General features: G+C 37.1%; 1 protein-coding gene across 4 annotated transcripts in view; it reads right to left on the bottom strand.

Moving 5' to 3' along the window:
- Positions 1-22,583, bottom strand: part of LOC145270916 (tRNA-specific adenosine deaminase 1-like) — a 235,289-nt gene that overhangs the window by 169,238 nt on the left and 43,468 nt on the right. For 3 of the 4 annotated variants that reach the window (XM_080126565.1, XM_080126618.1, XM_080126497.1), the window contains one exon: positions 16,941-16,995. The exons of the other annotated variant lie outside the window; for it this stretch is intronic. In XM_080126565.1, coding sequence (XP_079982691.1) covers positions 16,941-16,995 — 55 coding nt within the window. The remainder of the gene's footprint in view (positions 1-16,940; positions 16,996-22,583) is intronic. 4 annotated transcript variants of the gene reach the window in all.

The following is a 22,583-nucleotide window of genomic DNA, read 5'->3' as shown; positions in this document are numbered from 1 at the left end:
ATTTTTGTACAAGGAATCAGAATATGCAACTGAAAATCTCCCAAAGTTTATGGTTTCCAAATAATCTGCAGTAAATGTGCATAAATATGCAGCAATTCCTTAAAAATGCCATGTATCCATAAACAGAAAAGAAGTTGCAGAACTCAAAGTTGAATTGTAATGTGCTTTATGTACAAAAAACTTAAATCTAAACATAAGACCATTTAAAAATGAATATATTGCAATATTTCTTTGGTATTATTGTAGATTAACACCTTCTGTTTAACCCCACTCAACTCCTTCTGACCACCCCTCCAAACTATTATCAATGGACCTGAGGTAATCTCGTCAGCATCAGACAAAGCCAAACTCTTTGTCAAGAACTTTGCAGCTAATTCTACCCTTTGCGACCAAGACCGCCAACCCCCAATATTTCCTCTTGTATCAGAAAACACGCTACGTGATATACGTATATCTGTACGTGATGTTGCCAAACTAATCAAAAACCTTGATTCCAGTAAAGCAACTGGCCCTGATGGTATTCCAATTATAGTACTCAAAAAACTTCAACCTGAACTAGCGCCCATACTTACAAAACTGTTTAAACGTTGTCTTAAGGAGAATAGTTTCCCATCTCCCTGGAAAATCTCATCAGTATGCCCTGTATTTAAGAATTCAGGTGATCGCTCATCCCCCTCTCAGTACAGGCCAATAAGTCTCCTGTGCGTCATGAGTAAGTTGCTAGAATCTGTATTAAATACAGAAGTAATCAAACATCTCAACAAAAATAACCTTCTTAGTGACACTCAATATGGTTTCCGTTCTGCTAGATCTACAGCAGATGTCCTTACAGTTATATCGCATAGGATTAGCAAATCTCTCGACGGTGGCAATCTTTCTAGGGCAATTGCTCTTGACATATCTAAAGCCTTTGATAGGGTATGGCATAAAGGTTTACTTCATAAGATCGCTAGCTATGGTATAGCTGGAAAAGTCTTCTCAATTATTAAATCATTTCTTTCTGATAGGTTCATAAGAGTAGTAGTTGAGGGGCAAAAATCAGAAGCTCACAGTATTAATGCCGGTGTCCCTCAGGGATCCATCCTGGGCCCAACTCTTTTCCTGATCTACATTAATGATCTTCCAAATCATATCCTTACATCATTTGTAGACATTTATGCTGACGACACTACCATTTATGGTACCACATCTAAGACAGTAAACGACCAAGTTCTCTCACATTCTCTCTCCTCTGATCTTGAGCACGTAGTACAATGGGGAAAGGAGTGGCTGGTTACTTTTAATGCATCTAAAACCAAGCTTCTCTCTTTACATCATCAACATTCTAATCCACATTTGTCATCAATTGAAATGAATGGCTCTCGTCTTCAGGAGGCCTCAAGTTTTGACAAGCTTCTGGGCTTGACCATTACTCCTGATCTTAAATGGAACACGTATATCAAATCTGTTGCCAAGGCCGCTGGAAAAATGGTGGGATCTTTCTATCGGTCCAGTAGATATCTCACTGCTGATGCTATTCTCTATCTATATAAGAGCCAGGTACGTCCAAGGATGGAATACTGTTGCCACATCTGGGCAGGAGCTGCTAGAAAGGACTTGGCCTGCCTTGATAGAGTTCAAAATAGACTTCGTAGCCTCGTAGGAGATGTCCTTTTCTCCTCCTTGCAACCTCTATCTCACAGAAGAGATGTTGCGAGTTTGTCTCTGATGTATCGTTATTTTCATGGAAAGTGTTCAACTGAGCTTCAATCTATGGTCCCCCCTCGCCAAACTTTCACAAGAAACACTCGTCTAGCTGTAAACACTATCAATAATTTCCCCCACTCTTTATCTGTCCCTAAACCTAAACGTAGATTCCATGAACAAAGCTTCTTTCTTAGAACTGCACGCCTGTGGAATTGTCTTCCGTTTTCCTGCTTTCCGGCTGACTACAATATGGTTTTGTTCAAGTCTAAAGTAAATAAGTTCTTGATGAGCCGTTCCATATAAGTTATTAAATTTACCAAATTTTCATTACTAATGATTACTATATTGACCAACTTCTACTGTACACTCTTTAACCCTTATCCTTGAGTGGCCTCTGGGCCTTGATAATGTGGTGATGCCTTTGTAAAAAAAAAAAAAAAAAAAAAAAAAAAATGTGATTATACCTTTTTAGGAAATTATGTATAAAATGCCATGAAAAACTTTAATGAAAGATAAACAAATTATTTTAGAATTGAATGTAAATATTACAGATCATTCTAGCATTTTAGGGCAGTTAACTGTTTTTTTTCTATGGGAAAATATGCATGCTTTTTTTTTTTTGAAGATGATTATGTGTAGTTTTAAGAGGGTTTCTATGCAATGAGAATATGTGAAGGGTTGCCATTCGGACTTTGAATTAATTGTAGGGCTAAGGAAAATTATGTGTGAACATACTGAAAACTTGACAGAGACAAAGCTAACAAAAACAATATTAGAGGGGGGAGTGGTTAGTTTCACAAAAATTTAATGTAAAATAATTCGCCATTTCCTGGCCATTCTAGCATTTTAGGACAGTTAACCAATTTATTTTTATGTGTATTTTTCTTTAAGGAAAGATCTATTTTTGTTTGTTTGTTTTAGATGCTTGTATGTGGCTTACAGAGGTATTTTGTTGGGGAGGGGGGCTTCCCACTCGAACTTAGTGTTATTGTTAGGGTTAAAGAGTGTTTTAGGAGACTTGCCACACATAATTTGGATTAGAGGTGAAGTTAAGAGAGCTTTTTTTCAAAGAGTGTTCATCACTCATATTTACTGTTAGCGGTTCATAATTATTGGCTTTATATTATATATTTAGTTTTAATTTAATAAGAAACTGCGTTGCGAAATTTCAAAGAAAATTCCATAAATTTGTTGATTTCTATTTTCGAGGTTGAAGGTGTTAATTCCATAGGCCGTTTATACTATGCTGGAGCAGGTTGTAAAAATATCTTTCGCTTAATAAGTAGAAAAAAAAATTAACGAAATAAAAAGCTTCCTAATTGTAGTTTGATGTGTTTTCTAACTGCTTTTAAAATTTCAAGAATATTGATATAGATTTTGAGGGTTTGTATTACTATACACATAGATTCGAAAAAGTTGTCAAAAAAACAAATATATAACAAATAAATGTTATCAAAAGCAAGTTACTTTTCTACCTAACTGGATAATTTTTTAGTGTTTTTATTTAATGTAACATGTTTATTCAGCTTGAAAACAGTGTTTACCGATGTTTTGGAAAATTTTAAATGGCGCCCGCCCGACTCTTGAAACGGTAAGTTTGGGGAAAAGAGTTAAAAATAAAAAAGACAAAATACTGCTAGAAACTCGCTCAATATATGTTCCCGTGACATAGGCTGACATATATTCGGTGAGTTTTTAACAGTATTTTGTATAGTTTTTTTTTTTTTTTTTAAATTTTTAACTCCTTTTCTCAAACTTACCGTGTCAAAGAGAGTCGGGCCGGGTGCCATTTTTAATTTTCCAATACATCGGTAAACACTGTATGTTTTTCGAGCTGAATAAACATGTTACATTAAATAAAAACACTAGAAAATTATCCAGTTAGGTAGAAAAGTAACTTATCTTGCCTTTGATAACATTTATTTGTTATATATTTGTTTTTTGACAACTTTTTCGAATCTATGTATAAACGAGATTTTGATACTTAAAAAAAACATTTGTGGCTGTTCGCAGTAAAACATTGTTTTAATTCGCTGTTCAAAACTAATTTAAAGAATAAAAGTGCATGCAAGCTATATATCTACAAAAGTTTATTTTGTTTTTTTTAACCATGTTTTTAAATTTGACGAAAAATGTGAGAAATTGCAACAGATTCATAATGCCAAATTGGTTGGGATTGTTGTTATTATACATTCTGAAAACCGAATAGTTCTAAACTAATGTTATTCTGATAACAAAATAGCTCTAATTAAACATAAGAACATTTATATTCATATTTTCATGTTTTTCTTAATTCGTTCTTGAATAAAAATTAAAGAACGCGTGTTTGTTTATACACTGTGCTATGGTTGATTCTACAGGCTGGAGCTGCTGCTGCTGCTGCTAGTAATACTAACTTCATTTGACCAAATTCGAGAAATAGAAACAATTTTTTTTTTCGGGTAGGTCCTTTTAAATTATCAATTACCGCGGTCCTACTCAACATAAAATAATACTTTTAATTGATAAAGATAGTAAAAAGATTGATTTACTTACTACTGGGTGTCCGAAGAATTTTTTTTTCAAAATGTTCGATACTCGGCATATTAAAGTCTTATTTTTAACACGACAAAAAAAGAAATGGTCAAAAATATTTCGGACACTTGACAGTATTAAGATTAATACCTCTTCTTATTGATTCCCAAATTTTATGACGAAATTCTTCATACAATCACGGTACGGACCTTTAGAAAACAGGGGGGGTCATTACAAAACCTTACCGAAAACGTCATTTTATGACGTTCACATTTTTATCACTTTATTTGCTTAAAACTCTTAAAATATATAATGTACATTCATATTTATTAATTCATTTGAAAGTATATTCATTTCCGAACAAAACAGTAGTAATTTGAAGACTTGAAGTGCTTTGGTTTAAAAAATATGGCTATTTTAGTAGAACTACCTTGAAATCTGTGATTATCCAAAGCGTTTTTTCGTCCGTGTGTATTACTACTTGTAGAACAGGCAGAGGGATGCCACATTGTGTCGATGGAACAGCTTGGATGATAGTTCAGGACCTATTAGGTTGGCGACTCTCTTTTGAACCTTGTCTAGGAGTGAGAGACTAGTAGCAAATGCACCGGCCCAAATATGACAATACTCCATACATGGGCGAATGGTGGCCTTATAGAGGTGCAGGATACTTTCAGGCATCAGTAGCTTTCTATCACGGTAGAGAGAACCTATCTTTGTCGCAGCGGTCCTGGCAATGCTCTCAATATAATTGTTCCAACTCATGTTTCCTGTGAACGTTAGGCTGAAGAGTTTAAAAGATGTGCTTTCAGATAAAGAGTCTTTGGCCATTGCCATTGGTGGTAGAGAAGGTTTCATGTAGTTATTGAAGGAAACAAGTTTAGTCTTGGCAGCATTGAATGTGACCATCCATTTTTGTCCCCATTCCACTACAGATTGGAGGTCATCCTCTAGTGTGTTTGCCATTTCTTTAGATATGTGTTCATTTGTTTTCCTGTCATGCCTGTTATAGAGTGTAGTGTCATCAGCATATATACCCATCTCAGAGGCAGTTTTGTCAAGGAGGTCATTTATGAATATTAGGAATAATAGAGGTCCAAGGATAAACCCCTGAGGCACTACAGCATTTATATCATATTGTTTAGATGTACGGCCATCGAGGACAACCTGGATTTTTCTCTTATCTAAGAAAGATTTAATTATGTTAAGTATTCTTCCAGTGATGCCGTATGGTCTGATTTTCCTGAGAAGACCTTCGTACCCTGTCAAAAGCCTTAGATATATCTAGAGGTACTACTCTACCCTCCCCTGTTTTATCAAGTGAATGGTATATACGCTTGGAGATTACAGTTAGAATGTCTGCTGTGGAACGGGATTGCCTAAATCCATATTGTTGGTCGGTAAGAAGTTTAGCATCTGTAAGGTGATGGACTAGAGCTTAGTTAAATATGGACTCAAATATTTTGGCAAAAAGTGGGAAGAGGCTAATGGGGTGGTAATTTGCTGCGTCAATTCTTTCGACAGAATTCTTGAAAACTGGTACAACAGAAGCAGTTTTCCAGCAGGCAGGAAAGCAAGATTCATTAAGGCATTTGTTGTAAAGTTTGGAGAGGATTGGAGCTACTTTGGCGGAGCACTTTTTTAATAGCACAGCCGGGATAAGATCAGGTCCACATGCTTTTGAAGTGTCAAGATTTTTTATAATAGCATGCACCTGAGGAGGTGTGATTTTCAGATCATCAAGTGTGGCGTCTGTCCACAAAGGGAAGTCTGGGAGAGGGTGGTTAGCATGGTCTAGTGTGGAGTTGGAGGCAAACCGACTGGCAAGCATGTTAGCCTTCTCAGTTGCAGAGCAAACAACCTCATGATTGTTGGATAGTGGGGGAATTGTTAATTGCCCATTATTTACTACACTGTTGTAGATTTTCCAGAAGTCACGGGTTTCTAATTTCTGAGCGATGCGTTTTTTGGTGGTTTTAGTAAATTCTCTCTTAGCTGTCGCTATTTCTTTCTTACGGTTACTTCTTGCTTCTATATACTTCTGTCTGTTTGAACTGGATTTATGTCAGTTAAATCTGTGGTACGTGTGCTGCCTTTGCGCTATGGCAGCTGCACATGTGGAAGTAAACCATTGGGGAGAGTGAGGCTTGCTATAAAATTTCCGCGTGGGGACATGTGCTTCAATTGCTGTTTTGAACCATTCAGTGGTCTCATTTGCACACTGTTCAGCAGGAAGTGAAAAGATATTTCACCATGCGGCGTCTCTAATGAGATCCCTGATGGCTTCCCAGTCGGCCTTTTTATAATATCTCGTTGTTTTGAGCAATGGCTCTTCCATTTTGGCTCTAGAGTTTAGGGTGATTTCAACTATTATCACTGCATGATACATTGTACATACTGTGGAAAAATTCATGAAATGAAAAAAGAAAAATGCCCAGCGTTTGGAAAAACATGTTCAAAGTGCTTAAAAAAGAATCACTTCAAAAAAATATGTAAAATGAAAAAGGCGGAAAGAATAGAGGATTAAAATAGACAAATTTTTAATGTAAAGAAGGATAATATACAAAATACTGGATCAAGGAATGGAGATTCAAAAATAAAAATAAAAATCAACAATTGTGTTGTTGAAATGCAAATAGACACTGACAGTGAAGTAACTATAATACCCAAAAATTTGTGGAAAAAAATGGGAAAACCGTTTTTAAAAAAGCAACATACAATTACATCAGTTTGATGGCTCAATTATAGCAATTATGGATTACTTTGAAGATTCAATAAAACTAAAAGAAAAATATGAAGTAGTGCCCATTATAGTTACGAATTGCCGAAAAATGCATGGGGAATGACATATTAAAAATAAATTCAACAAAGTTGATTAATGATAGAAATGAAAAAAAAAACAGGAAAATTAAAAAATTATGAAGCTAGCCTGAAATTAAAAGAAAATGCCCCCCCCCCTCCTACTACGAAGCAAGAAAAGTACCAGTGCATTTATTACCATTAGCTAAGTGGCAAAACTTAATAAAGGAAGACTTATTAAAACCTGTCCCTTCAGGAGGAAGTAAATGGTCATTACCCATTGTGGTATTAAAGAAAAAAGACAGTGACTTGAGAATTTGTGGAGATTATAAAATAGGGGTGGACCATAAAGTTTGCACCTACTAGTACCCTACTCCAAATGTAGAAGTAGCTTTACATAAACTTGCCAGAATTAAAGTATTTTCAAAGATAGACCTAAAATTAGCTTACCAACAAATTCCCATAGATGAAAATTTTAAAGAAGTAATGACCATAAATACACTTATAGCTTGTTAAGGTGGGAAAGGATGCCATATGGCATAAAAACGGCAAGTGCAATTTTTCAAAAAGCAATTGAAAAAGTAATAGGAAATGTTGAAAATACCATCTGTTATCAAGACGATATATGTGTTGGAGATTTAAATGAAGATGATTTAAAGAAAAAAACTGAAAATATACTGAACCGGCTAAGAGATGCTAATATGACAGTAAATACAAAAAAGTGCGTAACCAACAGTAATAATATATCATTTTTGGGTTACTCAATATCAAAGGAAGGGATCTCTTCAGATAAAGTACTAATAGAGAAAATTCTAAAAGTGGCTACACCAAAAATAAAAGAGTCAGAGTCCTTCTTGGGTTTGGTAAATTTTTATAGAAAATATGTACCAAAATATAATGAGTTAACAGAACCATTTGCGAAGTTAAAAAAAAAAAGTGGAATTCACTTCGTTAGAACACCAACAGAAAGCCTTTGAAAACTTAAAACAGATTCTGGCGAAAAAGCCAATAGTACAAATTTTTTACCCTAAGAAGGACATAACTCTAACTACTGACGCTAGTGAGCATTCTGTATCCGGTATTTTGTCACAAGATGGTCATCCTAAAATGCACCTTTTGAGGAGATTAACAACGACTGAACACAATTTGAATATAGAAAGGGAGGCACTAGCCATAGTGTGGACAACGGATAGAGCCAAATAGTTCTTGATAGGGAAAAAAATTGTTGTTGAAAAGTGATCACAGACCACTGGAATTTATTTTCAACCCAAGAAAAGAACTACTGAAAGTTACAACGTCCAGAATATTACGTTGAGTGATCAGACTGATGGCATTCGACTTTGACATTGAGTATGTTAAAGGGAATACAATACTGCACGCTAATGCCTTATCTAGATTGAGGTTTTGTAGAGAGGATAAGGAGAAAAATGTGATCCGATGAGGGGCCGGGAGAACCTTGCTAGTTGATTAAGAGACAGCCTATTGACACGAATTCAGGGGAATGATGATGATGGTGTTGATGATGTTTTGAAAAGAATATATCTGTTTCTTGATAGATAATCAAAATGATACCCCCCCCCTCAAAGAATGGATAGCCGAAACAAGTATCTATGCCGGAATGAAAGTCATAAAAATAATTCTTAAGCAGAACAGACGGGCACTTATGTTGATAGAAAGACTTGCTAAGAAGGATTGCTGTCAAGTGGTTGAACAAAGAAACAGTCCGGCTGACAGTGAGTCTATGAACGTTATCTGTGGAGAAAAAGACCATCCCGGGAACATGCCAAGTAGACCCGTTGAGTGTTAATTGACTGTGACAACCCATCTTCCTGGCGTGTGGACGTTTATTGCCTTACTGACGTGGCAGGAGGAGTGGTGGTGGGGGGGGAACTTTTCTTTTTTTCTCTTTAATAATTGTAAAGGTTGCTTTTCATTATTTTCTTTTTTCTTCTGCGATCGTGCATTCAGAGTTGGTAAGACATTATTTTACCCCCCCCCCCCAAACAAAAGCGCGGCCGCTGATTGGTTGACTATCACTCGAGGGCGTATTGGGAGAGGGGAGTTGCCACTAACCGATATTGATAAAAAAAGGGGAAGTAGAGATCGTGAGTTTCTTTGCCACGTGCCTTAGCGGCACGCACCTCTTCGAATACACGTGTCTCTGTGCACTTATTCTTCCTACTATACTGACGATAGACAAGTGAAGTACTTTGTTAGTAACCACCAGTCCCTGTTGTAAGACTAAGCCGAATTGTGTATACGCTATTTGTGAAGTTGAAAGCAATAATCAGTCTATGATAAGAAAAACCTTTGACTTTTTTCTTTGTTTGAAAACACTGTTGTTGAATGTGGACTATTTTCAGACGGCTCCGTTGACAGTTTGGAAGCCAGGTCAAAGGTGAAGCCAGGGAGTGAACCACGGCAACGGGATGAACTCGACCACTAGACGAGAACACAGCTAATGCTACAGTGATCGGCATCAGGTGCATCATCCACCTAAGCCTGTGCACCTGAGCCGCCCTGTAGGGGTTACATAAAAACTAAGATTAGGAAGTTTTCTGTTAAATATACTCAGTACCTGAGGCTAAGACGAAGAAGCAGCTAGAATAGAAACTGTTAATCAAGAACTAGCTTAGCAGGACTTTCGACATGAGGCTAGCAAGCATTATGAAGGCCAATGCTAGGCTAAGTGTTCAATGAAGCAGTCAACTTTAACACAGATGAGCTTAGGGTTTCTAGGCATAGCTTGGATAGATATATTGTGAGTGTGAAGCACTGGGATGAACTTTGGGATCAACTCAGGAAATCTGTGGGGGATTTTGGGAGCATTGGCCAACTCTCTCCCATCTTGATGTGACTAGAGTTGTTAGTTGTGAAGGTACGAGGTGTTGACACCACTGCAACAGGTCGGCTGCAACAAATCACCGGGACTTGATAGTCTGCCCTACGAACTGTATTTGAGGCTATTGTATGTTTATACCAATTCTGATGGATGTGTTCAACTATTGGTTTGGCAAAGGTTCCATCCCAGGGAATCACATTGCTGAGGAAGAGGGATGAGCATGGTGGGGAAGAATTAGATTACTACAGTCCCATAACTCTAGTAAACAGAGTTTTGCTGCAGGTTGTTATCGGAGATTTGATCGAACCTGAGCAGAAATATGCTGTGAAGGGGAGATTGATTCAGAACTTGCATCTGATTCATATGATTCTAAAGGGAGGAACAGAAGATGACATGGAAGCCATGTGGATGAACTTGAATCAGTTTAAAGCTTTTGACAGGGTTGACCATCGCTTTCTGACATCTGTTTCAGAGAATGCTAGTTTTAAACTGAACTTCCATAAGTGGATCTCCATACTGTACCATGTACTGACAGCAATAGTACAGGTAAATAGAGAATGCTCAAAATCTTTCGGCATCACCCAATTGGTGTGTCAGAGTTGTCTGCTGTTGCCTCTTTTTTTTTTTTGGTTGGTTGGTTGTTTTACGGCATATCAAACTTTTTCTTCAAAATAACTGGATTCTGCATTAAATAAATGCAGAATCCAGTTATTTTGAAGAAAAAGTTTTTAGTAGAATATATATATATATATTTTTTTTTCAAGTCGGTTTCTATTTAACCTATAATTGTGACCCTAACAGGTACTACCATTCCGGGTCAGAATGGACCTGGAAGAATGGCAATTAAGGGGTGGCTCCACACTCCCCAAAGTCCGCAAACTGGGGCCTCACCATCGGATATAGTTTAAGGTCATATCCAGGACCCGAGGATAAGGGTTAATGAGTGTACAGTAGTCTATGAGAAAATCTCGTAATAATGAAAATTTGGTAAATTGGATTACTTAAGGGGGTGGCTCATCAAGAATTTGTTTTCGTTCGACTTGAAGATGACCATATTGTATTCAGTTAGAAAGCAGGAAAACAGAACAGAGTTCCACAGGTGTGCAGTTCAAAGAAAGAAGCTTTGTTCATGGAATCTACATTTAGGTTTAGACACAGATAAAGAATGGGAGAAATTATTAATAGTGGTTTCAGCTAGCCAAGTGTTTTTCATGAAAGTCAGGCCAGGGGGGACCATAGACTGGAGCTCAGACAAGGACTTGCCATGAAAATAACGATAAAGCAGAAACAGATTCACAACATCTCTTCTGTGGAAAAGAGGTTGCAGAGAAGCGAAAAAGGCATCCTCGACTAGGCTATAAAGTCTATTTTGAACTCTGCTAAGGAAGGATAAAGTGCTTCTAGCAAGTCTTGCCCAGACGTCCTTGGATGTACTTGACTCTTATACAGGTTGAGAATTTCATCAGCAGTGAAATATTTACTGGAGCGGTAGAATGATCCCACCATTTTCCCAGCAGACCTGGCAACGGATTTGATGTACGTGTTCCATTTCAGATCAGGAGTTGCATTGGAGCTGCTACTTCACAAGCTAAGGTGTGGAAAGCAAGTTTAGCCATTCGCAGAATTGTTTTGTCTGGGGGAGTGCCGACCAGAGTTAACATGTTGACTGATGACATCACCATCTTTGTGTCTGCTTCTGAGATGGCAACAGCAGAATGATGGTAGAAAAAAAAAATCATAAAAGAACTGAAAGATCGAATTAGGACTAGAATACTAGATCAGAGAGAAAAATGCAAGATCCATGATCTGAAGCTGTCAGAATGCCAGAGTTCATTATTGAAGTTCAGAGGATCATTGCCAATGAACCCAGCAAGTTGATGCATGTCAATGCAAGAGAAAAAGACTAGATGAAAATCTTAACCTAATCATAACCACAGGACAGGAGCTAAGATATGCTGTGGTTCTTTTCTGATGAGAAACTTCTGCCAAAACCAAAAGATCAACTACCAAAACAGATGGTATGTTGCTTCATCAAAAGTCATCGGCAAAGACTTGCAGACAAAATTTCTACTAACAACCATGATCTTTTTTTTTTTTTTTTTTTTTTTTTTTTTTAACTAGGGAGTCACCTCATATCAAAGCCCGAAAGCCACCCAAGGATACAGGTTAATGGGTGTATAGTAGTCATCGGGACAACAGTGTAATAATGATTAGGGATGGAAATTGGATAGAACTTGATTATTTAAGGAAACAGTTCAACAGGAATTTGTTCATAATAGACCATGTTGAAGTCAGCAGGAAAGCAGGCCAGCAGAACAGAGTTCCACAAGAGGGCAGTTTTAGGAAGGAACTTTTGTTCATGGAATCTGCATTTAGATTTAGGCACAGATAGAGAATGGGGGAATTTGTTGATAGTGGTTGTAACTAGATGAGTGTTTTTTTGTAAAAGTTTGGCAAGGGGAGAGCATATTTTGATGCTCAGACAAGCGCTTGCCATGAATATAAAGATAGTACAGAGACAGGCTTCTGTGAAAAAGAGGTTGAAGAGAAGATGGCATCCATGGTTTCAAAGCCGGTTTTGAACTTTGTCAAGGCAAGATAGGGTCTCTGAGTAGCTTCTGCTCAGATGTGACAACAGTACTCCATCCTATGATGTACTTGGTTCTTGTACAGATAGAGCATTGCATTGGCAGTAAGATATCTACTGAATGATCCAACCATTTTTGCGGTGATCCATTTCGGATAAGGAGTGAATGTCAGTCCCAGAAGCTTGTTAAGACATGGTGTTTTCCCCAAGATGAGATCCATTCATTTAAATTGGGGGTCAGAGCATTGATGATGGAAAGAGAGAAGCTTGGTTTTAGATGCATTAAAATTAATCAACCACTTTTTTCCCCATTGCACCACATACTGAATGTCAGAAAAAAGAGAATCAGAGAAATTTTGGTCATTGTCATGCAATCAGAGAAATTTTGGTCATTGTCATGCCTTTAAAGTGTTGCCATAGATCATAGTGTCATAAATGTCTATTAATCATCTAAAAATGTGATTTGGGAGATCATTAATGAAGATCAAGGAAAGTGATGAACCCAAGATGGAACCCTGGAGGATGCTAACATTGATACTATGATTTCTGCTCATCAACGACTACTCTTAAAAACCTTCAGAAAGAAAGGATTTAATAACAGAGAACATTTCCAGCTATTCCATGGTTGGAAATCTTGTAAAGTGGAACTTTTATGCCATACTCTGTTAAAAGCCTTTGATATGTCAAGAGCAATTGCTCTAAAAATTAAGCCCCAGTCAAGAGATTCATGTGTGATATTACAATTACCACATCAGCTGTAGATCTAGCAGAATGGAAACCATACTGCATGTCATTAAGTAGATTATTTTTACTGAGATGGTTGATCACTTCTCTATTTATCACAGATTCCAATATGATGCACAAAAGAATTTTTAAATACGGAGCAGACTGATGAAGTTTTCCTAGGTGTTGGGAAGCATTTCTCTTTAAGGTAATGTTTAAACAGCTTTGTAAGTATGGGAGTTAGTTCTGGTTAAAGCCTTTCGAGCACTATGAATGGAAAGCCATTAGGACTAGTTGCTTTACTGAAATCAAGGATTTTGATAAGCTTGGCAACATCACATAGATATTTGTATGTCATATTTTTTTTTAAGATCAGCAGTCCTACTAGTCAGTCCTACTAAGATTGGTCCTACTAGTCAGTCAGGTCTGATACTAGAGAGGACATTTTTAAACATGGAATGAAGAAATATATCTGATATATAAATGTTCAGAAACTATACCAGTCAATTATACTGTATGATGGCGAGGTACGTTTGAGGACTTGTTTTCAGTCACAAGAGGAAATATGGAGGTTGGCAGCCCTGATTACAAGGTAGAATTTGCTGCAAAGTTCTTAGCAAAGAGTTTTGCTTTGTCAGATGCTGACAAAATTACCTTTTGATAATGGTAGAGATAGTGTCTATTGATGATGGTAGATATAGAGGACATGTCTCTGTTCAGGACTGTTTCGTTTTCGCCAAAATTCATAGGAACCAAGCTGCTGCTCAGCTATTTTTAGACTTGACAGACTGAGCATATGACTCTCACATTCTTTTTTACTCTTTTTCAGTGGTTACTGATGGTCCTAAAGGTGGCTTTATTTTCAGAACATCTATTTCATTGTAAGCAATGAAAATAGTAGTTTCTGTGTGCAATGGCAGCAACACATTCTGGCTGTTAGGTTTTTGCTGGTATTTCTTAGAGAGCATGAAATGGTCTATACCTACTAGTCAGTCGGGTCTGATACTAGAGAGGACATTTTTTAAACATGGAATGCAGAGGTATATCTGATATATAAATGTTCAGAAACCATCCCAGTCAACTGTAGAGTATCGGTATACTGTATGATGGAGAGGTACATCTGAGGATTTATTATATTTTGCTTTTATCTTAACTGAAACAACCAAGCGATCAGTGGAGACAGGAGAGAAAATGAGCACAGTTTTGGGCAAGATATAAGAAAAAGGTCTAGCAGACTTGCATACAATTTGTCAGTGTTAGGCACACGGTAGGTTCGTGAATAATCTGTGTTAGGTTATAAGCAATGACAGAACCTCCTCTCATCATCTGTCTTGTTTGAGTGAGCTAGCCATTTAACATTGTGAACATTGGTTCTTGTACAGATAGAGCATTGCATTGGCAGTAAGATATCTACAGATGTAAATGTTAGTCAACAAGATGGAATGAATTTTCTTAGAGATACTTGCAATGATAGTAACTCCGTTGTTGTGGGAGTAATAGAGGACAAATACAAATGTGATGCTGTGAGCAAGTGCTACTTGGAAGCACATATAAGGCAATTTTGGATCTTCTTTGGAGAAATCTCTACCACATGGAAAATTATCTCTAATGTAGGCTTATATTCTATGCTCAATCACAAACTCATCTAGGGAATCAGTTGGTCCAATACCAGTTTCACACAGGAATAATAAATTAAGTATGATCTAGTGTAATTGAATTTCAACTTTTGAAAGGTTGGAACATAGACCTCTGACGTTGGAGAAGGAGACCAGGTACTGGGGCTCTACATTGTAAGTTGGAGTTCTTGTATTTTTTCTTGAGACATTTTATGTCGGAATAGGGAGTTATGTGGAAGAGATCAGCAGAGTTATTAAAGCAGGGCAGAGAAGGATAGAAAAGGAGAAAAAGAAACGGAAAATAATTTTTGCACACTATGAAGAGGAAAAGCTGTAACATATCCCACAAATATTGAGAGGCCACACCAGAAGCATGGTCTAAAATCCATTCACCAAATGGCAATATAGCAACCCTAGTATTTGTACCTGCTGATTGATGGCCTCTTTGGGAATTAATCCAAGGTTTGGATCCCTGACTATCAGGTGGATAATTTCAGCCTAGGTAAAATATTTACCTTCAGCACTCTTATTAGTGACATGAACACAAGGATAGGAATAGAAAGAGAAAAATAAGGACATCTCAAGCTACAGCTAAGAAAAAAATGCATTAGAGTTATCATGTCACCATACCTCTTCACTGAGAACCTGAGGCTGAATACTAATGGCTACATCTGCATTTTGTAGTGGTTAGACTCTGAATCAACTAGAATATCAAAAGTGCTAAATTTTCAAATAAGTGTCAAAAAGAAAAAGTTTTCCTCATCGTTAAAGTTTTAAGCTTTACTGAAATGTTTTAAAGATAGAATTTTTTTTGTTTTTCACGGTTGTTTGGCAATTTTTAAGTAAAATTTTTTATAAATTTTTCTTTAAATACTTTTAACTAATAATAATTGTATTTGATATTTATTAAAAAATAGATAATAGTGACACAAATATACTGGTTTGACTTTTATTAAAAGTAAATATCTGCCACATTTTAGCATGTGACGGGGTGGGGGGGGGGGTTATATATAAAATTAATTAAAGGTACTTTTAGTTTTCTCATACAAATATTATCTGCAATTTTCAGATCCATGACATATAATACATTCAACTAAACTCGCTATACCAACTCATAAAAATTACAAAAATGTGCTATTTTTCTATGAATTTGTTATATCCTTACTTTAAATAAGAATGCAGCAAGAAACACGGGGTTATGGGTGAAAGACAAAGGGGGCTATTTACAAGGGAATACACGTGACATCAGAGTTACTCAACATATTTTCTTATTCTCTTCCTGTCTTTTTTCCTTCTCTCTCAGTCACGTGAGAGGGTATAGTTCATTTCATCTATGAAGAGATGTTAGGTTATTCCATTACATCAGAATTTTAAAGTTTTAGAATGTTTTACACAATCTAATGTTTATAAATAAATAGTGAATGAAAGCTTTGAATAATTATGGATAAATGTTCTGGCATATTTAACACAGAACAGTTTTATAACTAATAATAAATCATATAAATTAAATATTTTATTATCAATATTTCTGATGAACTCTAAAAATTAAATTAAAAAAACTCCATTGATACTGTAGACTCATCAATATGTGTTTATTAAGAATTTGCATGATTTTCATGCACAAAATCATGAATTGATTTGTGAAATCAAAACATTAAAAGGCAGATTTGGTTTTTATTTAGAATTCAACTTAATTAAAAAATACAAAAAATACAGGAAAACAGATGTCATTTTTCAAAAATTACATAAATTGATCAAGTAGTTTTATTTTTAACTAAAATTTTTTGAGTAAGCTAAAAAGGACTATCTCACATCACTATATTAAAACACAAGGGCAGATAAGCCCCCAATAATTTAAACTTACTAGATCAGCCTTGTAATGCAAACGATTTTACATTAATAACTTCAAATTATTTAAAAATTATTTTCTTTATAAAAATAAAACTACTTGATAAATTTATGTGATTTTTAGAATACAACATTTCTATTCTGTGACCGGTATCTTCAGGTGTATCATAAAGACTTTTCTGTATTTTTGTTTTTTTAAATTAAGTTGAATTCTAAGTAAGAACAACAGATTTTTATGAACTTATGTTTATTACAAATCAACTCATTCTGTTTTATACTCAGTTAAATGTTACCTTAAAATTTTATCCAAAAAGACATTGCTTACCGAAGAAATGCTCTCCGAGCAATAATCTCAGCATGGCTGTCATTAAGGATATCACCTAAAAAATAAGGCAAGCAATTAACTGGCTATGTAAACTAGTAAATAAAGACTGGATATGCAAACAAAGGAAACCAAACATTTTTCAAAACAAAAACGTATAATTCAAATTATAAAAAAATTGTTAAATTAAATTCATTGGCTACACAAACAAATATAATAAATTTAAATGAGAACATTTGAAAACCTGAAAATGTTATGAAATGATAAATCATTTGTATTTACTTTTTTTGTTGTTGTTGTAAAATCCGAATGTTTGCCAAAAACATGGCTTTATCAAGGAGAGGATAGTCCGATGTAGTTTCTTTTTCTTCATAATGTTGTTATTAAGAGGTCAAGCCTCCCGAAGAGAAAAAAACGTCTTGTATCGATGCTGTTTAAAATCTGTGTGTGTAATCGCTCAGTTTAAGCACAAAATTTAAGAAATGGAGAGTTACACATTTTAGAAAACATTTTTTTTTTATATAAATTTACATGAGAACATTTGAAAATCAGAAAATGTTATGAAATGATAAAATCATTTTCATTTACAATTGTTGTTGTTGTTGTTAATAACGTTTCAACCCCTTTAAAAAATAGTTTTAAAAAATTTTAAATAAATTTATTTATAAATTGCAAATAATGTTATAAAATTATTTCTTGTGAGAGAATTACCACAAGGCTGATGAAAATTTGCAGACTTTTCTTGCTTTTTTTTTCAGCAAAGTATAACTATCAAAATTCACTCCATCAACAAGTTCCCTCTCAATGGAGAGGATTGCCAAGTTTGTAAGCCTTGTCTAGCTCATTGTTGATCGAAGGTAGTTCTTTATGAGCTTCGGTTTAAAAAAAGAGCACTCACAGCTGGCAACCTTAATAGCTTGGGTAAGGAAAATGCACAGCAAGATCACAATAGTAGGGACGAAATCTCCAAGGTGGTATGTAAAGTTCAAAAGTTCAAGAAGTCTATCGATTTGGTCTTTTCTGGAAGTTTTCACAAAATACTGTAATTTCTTCCTTTCAGCATAGAATTTATCTTTTTCTATATCTTCGTCAACTTCACCAAGCTGACAATTATAATTATCATCAAGCAGATTTGACGGTGGAAGAAAAGCATATTTACTTGCAAGATCATGAATGTTGAAATCTACAAGATATTCTTTCAGTCAACCTGTCTATGCCAGACAGCAATTCCTGTCTCAACTCAGAATCTAACCCCAGTGCTGCATCAGTCAATCCTTCACCATCCATTTGTTTCATTTTGCAGACACGACGCTCTATGCTTATCCCCATTTCAGGGCAAAGTGTTTTTGACTCGTCTATTGCAGTGTCCACCATCTTTTCTCTATTCTGAAGAAGGTAATCTCTCAATGCCTTCAGCCTGATAGAACTTTGTTGCAGATCCAGCCCTTTTGTTTGAAGATACTTCTGGGCATCATTCTGGGAGAACAGTTTTCCAAAGAAATGGAAACGACAATACCGAGTTGAGAATTAAAGATGCATTTGATGTTGTGATTGCATTTTTTCCTTCTTCTGTGAGCTGTTCCAGGGCAATGACGATTTCCAATATTTTTTTATCACAACATTTACAGCATCTGCTCAACTGCTCCATATAGTTTCCACAGTCTGGTAAACTGAATCAAGATGTCCCAGTGATGTGTAAATGCAGAAAAGAATGAGAATAACCAGTCCAGTGTGCCAAAAATCATAACAGAGTGAACCACTACAAAAAACTGCACATACACAAACCAGATTTAGTGAATGGTTTGCGCATGGTACAAATAAAGCTTTTGGTTTGATTTTGGAGATGCGTTTCTGCACACCTGATCTGTGGCCTGCCATAACAGCGGCATTGTCAAATACCTGGCCAATACAGTCACCAATCTGAATCCCATCATTTTCCAGTTCTTTCAAAATCAGTTCAGAAATTTCTTCCGCACTTTTACCCGTTGAAGCGGAGGAATAACTCCTCCACATTCACTTCATTTTCGTCAATTTTTACATAGTGCAACACCTCTCTCATCTGGTCCTTGTGAGATACATCAGGATTATGCAAAAATATTTGCTTTCCTTGATCTGATTGATTTTCTCACTTTCCTCACAAATTCATTTGGAATTTCTGGTGACAGATAATTTTCTTTCCCAGGTTAATTTTCATCAAATGTTCACTGAGCATAGGATTGTAGGGGAATAAATAAGAGCACCGGATTACCAGTGTAGGGTAAGGAGTGAGGTCCCTTGAGAAAAGAAGAGGAGAGTCCGTACACATGAGGCACGGACGCAAAAAGTTCTTCTCCTAAAAGACAATGTTGGACAGGCAGAGTACAACTCTAGAATACAGTCCTCACTCCTCCCGTAAACCCCACTATTGAAGTGAGTAATCTTTTTACCTTAATGTTCTGAATTGCAGTGTTGTCATGTTTTCATGTTTGTTAATAAATTCTTGTCGTTTATACTTGTTGTACGTTTAGTAATTATTAAAGCTGGTCGGTAGTTTTGGGACTTGGAAGAACCTAAACCCGTACCAACAGTGGTGACCCCAACTAGCAACATAGAATACGCAAAGCAACGTTTTTTTTATGTTTTAATAACGAAAGGAAAATGCGTAAAATTAAAGTTTATTTTTAAATAAAAATAATCCATAACATGAATCCCGGCATCAGAGTAGTTAAAAATAAATAAACAAAACATTTACGTACGTAAGTTAAAACTAAAAAATAAAAAAAATAATGACTAGTTACGTTTTTGTGCCGAGATTTATTTTATACAAGTATCGTTACCCTTTCATCGGGATATTCACATTTTTCTCGCACAACAAATATGGCCGACCGCGTCTTCTTCAATTTGCACGTGGCGCCAGTCTCGTGATTGGCTGATGTGAACACTACGTCACACTTCGTCTTCCTCTTGCTCTGTCCCTACTATTACTACTATACGGTGTCATCTAGCTAACTGTCGCTATAAATAAATAAATAAGATAAAAATAAATAATAATAATAATAAAAATCATAAATAAATGTGAAATGGCGTCGCCCACATTCAGTCTGATCCCAACGGATGTACGGAATGACCCTGCTTTGTTTTTCGCACAGCTAGATTTATATTTTCGGCAGAAAACGATATCAGGACAGACTGAAAAGTTTTGCCACGTGGCGACTATATTACCTCAGGATGTTATCGTTGAGGTGAGAGACCTAATTATATCTCCTCCCACGGAGAAACCATATGACACCCTACGAGAAAGAGTGACAACTGCTGTGTCAGTTTCAGCACACAGGCGAATCTCACAATTATTAGAACAGGAAACGATGGGGGATAGCACGCCGTCACAGTTTCTAAAGCGCCTGCAGAAGTTGGCTGAAGGGACAATGGACAATAATATTGTCAAACACATCTTCCTACAGCGCATACCAACCGAGTATAAGGTGGTAATAGCTGCACAAGATGAATCTATGCCAGTGGAACGAGTGGCTGAGATAGCCGACCATATTGCCGATATAATGTCGACACGGTCGTCAACAGTGGCTGGCGTTCAGACATCGGAGAAAGACGAGCTACTCTCCAAACTAATGGAGGGACAGACCAGATTGGAAGCTCGCATGAACAAAATGGCGGAGGACATCGCGAGACTTACCCTCGAGAATAAGCAAAGGCGAGGGGGTGCGCGCAGCCACTCCAGAGAACGGAGGCAGGATAGGACCATTTGCTGGAAGCACAAGAGATTTGGGGAGAAGGCAAATTCCTGTATCCCACCTTGTAGTTACAAGAGTTCGGGAAAAGCTTAAACCGACAGAAGAATGCGGCATCAACTGTCGGTGCATCTCATTCAGGCCGCCTATTGTATGTGGTGGACAAAAGCTCAGGTATGTCCTTTTTGGTGGACAGCGGGGCACAGGTGTCTCTCATTCCTGCGACTGCAGGCGACAAGAAATCCCCTCCCTGTAAATTCACACTACGAGCTGTGAATGGCTCGTTAATACACACATATGGGGAGAAGTGTATGGACCTTAATTTAGGCCTGCATAGAACATTTACCCACATTTTTATAGTGGCGGATGTAGACAGTGCTATTTTAGGTACCGATTTTTTACAGGCGTTCGGTTTGGTGGTGGATATAACAGGCCAGTGTCTGAAAGATCCAGAAACGCATCTCACAGCATGTGGGGTAGTTAGGACTGGTACTCCATTGTGTCCAGCAGTGGCACATGCAAACCAGGATAACGATTTTCTGAGTCTCTTGAAGGAATACCCTTCAATTTCAGTGCCTTCTTTCCATAGGGACGTTTTGCCACACTCCACCACACACTATATCGAAACAAATGGTCCGCCCGTTCATAGCAAAGCTAGGCGCTTAGCACCAGAAAAGGTAACAGTGGCCAAGGCTGAATTTCAGCAAATGATGAAGTTAGGCATAGTTCGCCCTTCAAAGAGCGAATGGGCTTCACCTCTTCATCTTGTCAACAAAGGTGTTAACACATGGCGGGCAGGTGGGGACTACAGAGCACTGAATGCAGTCACTAAACCAGATAGATACCCAGTACCACATGTCCAGAACGTGACAGCAGTGGCTCAAAATAACCGTTTTTTTTACAAAATTGGATTTAATTCGAGCATATCACCAAATACCGGTGGAGCCCGAACACATTCCTAAAACGGCTATCATCACCCCATTCGGGATGTTCGAGTTCATGCGAGTTCCTTTTGGGTTGCGGAATGCAGCACAAACATTCCAACGGTTCATAGACCAGGTGTTGTCAGATTTGCCATTCGTCTGTGCATATATTGACGATGTACTTATTGCTAGCCAAACTAGAAAGAAACACATCGGTCATGTGCGACAGGTCTTCGAACGTTTGAAGCAATATGGGATAGTCCTAAACCCATTAAAATGTGCTTTTGGTCAATCCGAAGTAATTTTTTTAGGGCACCATATTTCAGAGGGGGGAATATCCCCATCACTAGAGATGGTCAAGTCCATTCAAAATTTCCCTATCCCTGCCACAATGAGGCAGCTGCGTCAATTCTTGGGGCTGATAAACTTTTATCATAGGTTCTTACCTCACTGTGCACAAGTACTTTTACCATTGACAAGTTTGTTGACAAATGTGAGGAAATGTGACATTGTATTTTCAGAGCACGTGGTAGAAGCATTCAACAAGATCAAGGCTATGTTGCAGGAGACTGCAAAATTGTCTCACATCCAACCCAACCAGGAGCTGTGCCTAGCAGTGGATGCATCCGCAATTGGAATTGGAGCGGTCCTACAACAAAAATGTGATGCGGACTGGAAACCCATTTCCTTTTTCTCAAAAAAATTAACAGAGACTGAGAAACGCTATAGTACATTTTCCAGAGAGCTGTTAGCTGCATTCTCCGCGATACGCCATTTCCGGCAGCTCTTGGAAGGTCAGCAGTTCCATATCCTCACGGACCACAAACCCCTGTTAGGCGCTTTATAGTCTTCCTGGGACAAATATTCTCCCAGAGAGATTCGCCAGATGGACTATATCCTTCAATTGACATCGGATATCCGGCACATCAAGGGAGCAGACAACATCCCAGCAGACACCTTATCGCGGGGAATTAATTCCTTCCTGTTGCAGCCGGCAA

This window comes from Euprymna scolopes, chromosome 1 (genome assembly GCF_053919585.1).
Source record: "Euprymna scolopes isolate OS-2025 chromosome 1, ASM5391958v1, whole genome shotgun sequence".
NCBI classification, from domain to species: domain Eukaryota; kingdom Metazoa; phylum Mollusca; class Cephalopoda; order Sepiida; family Sepiolidae; genus Euprymna; species Euprymna scolopes.
Note: the sequence above shows the minus strand (reverse complement) of the source record. Positions and strands in the feature narration are given on the sequence as shown.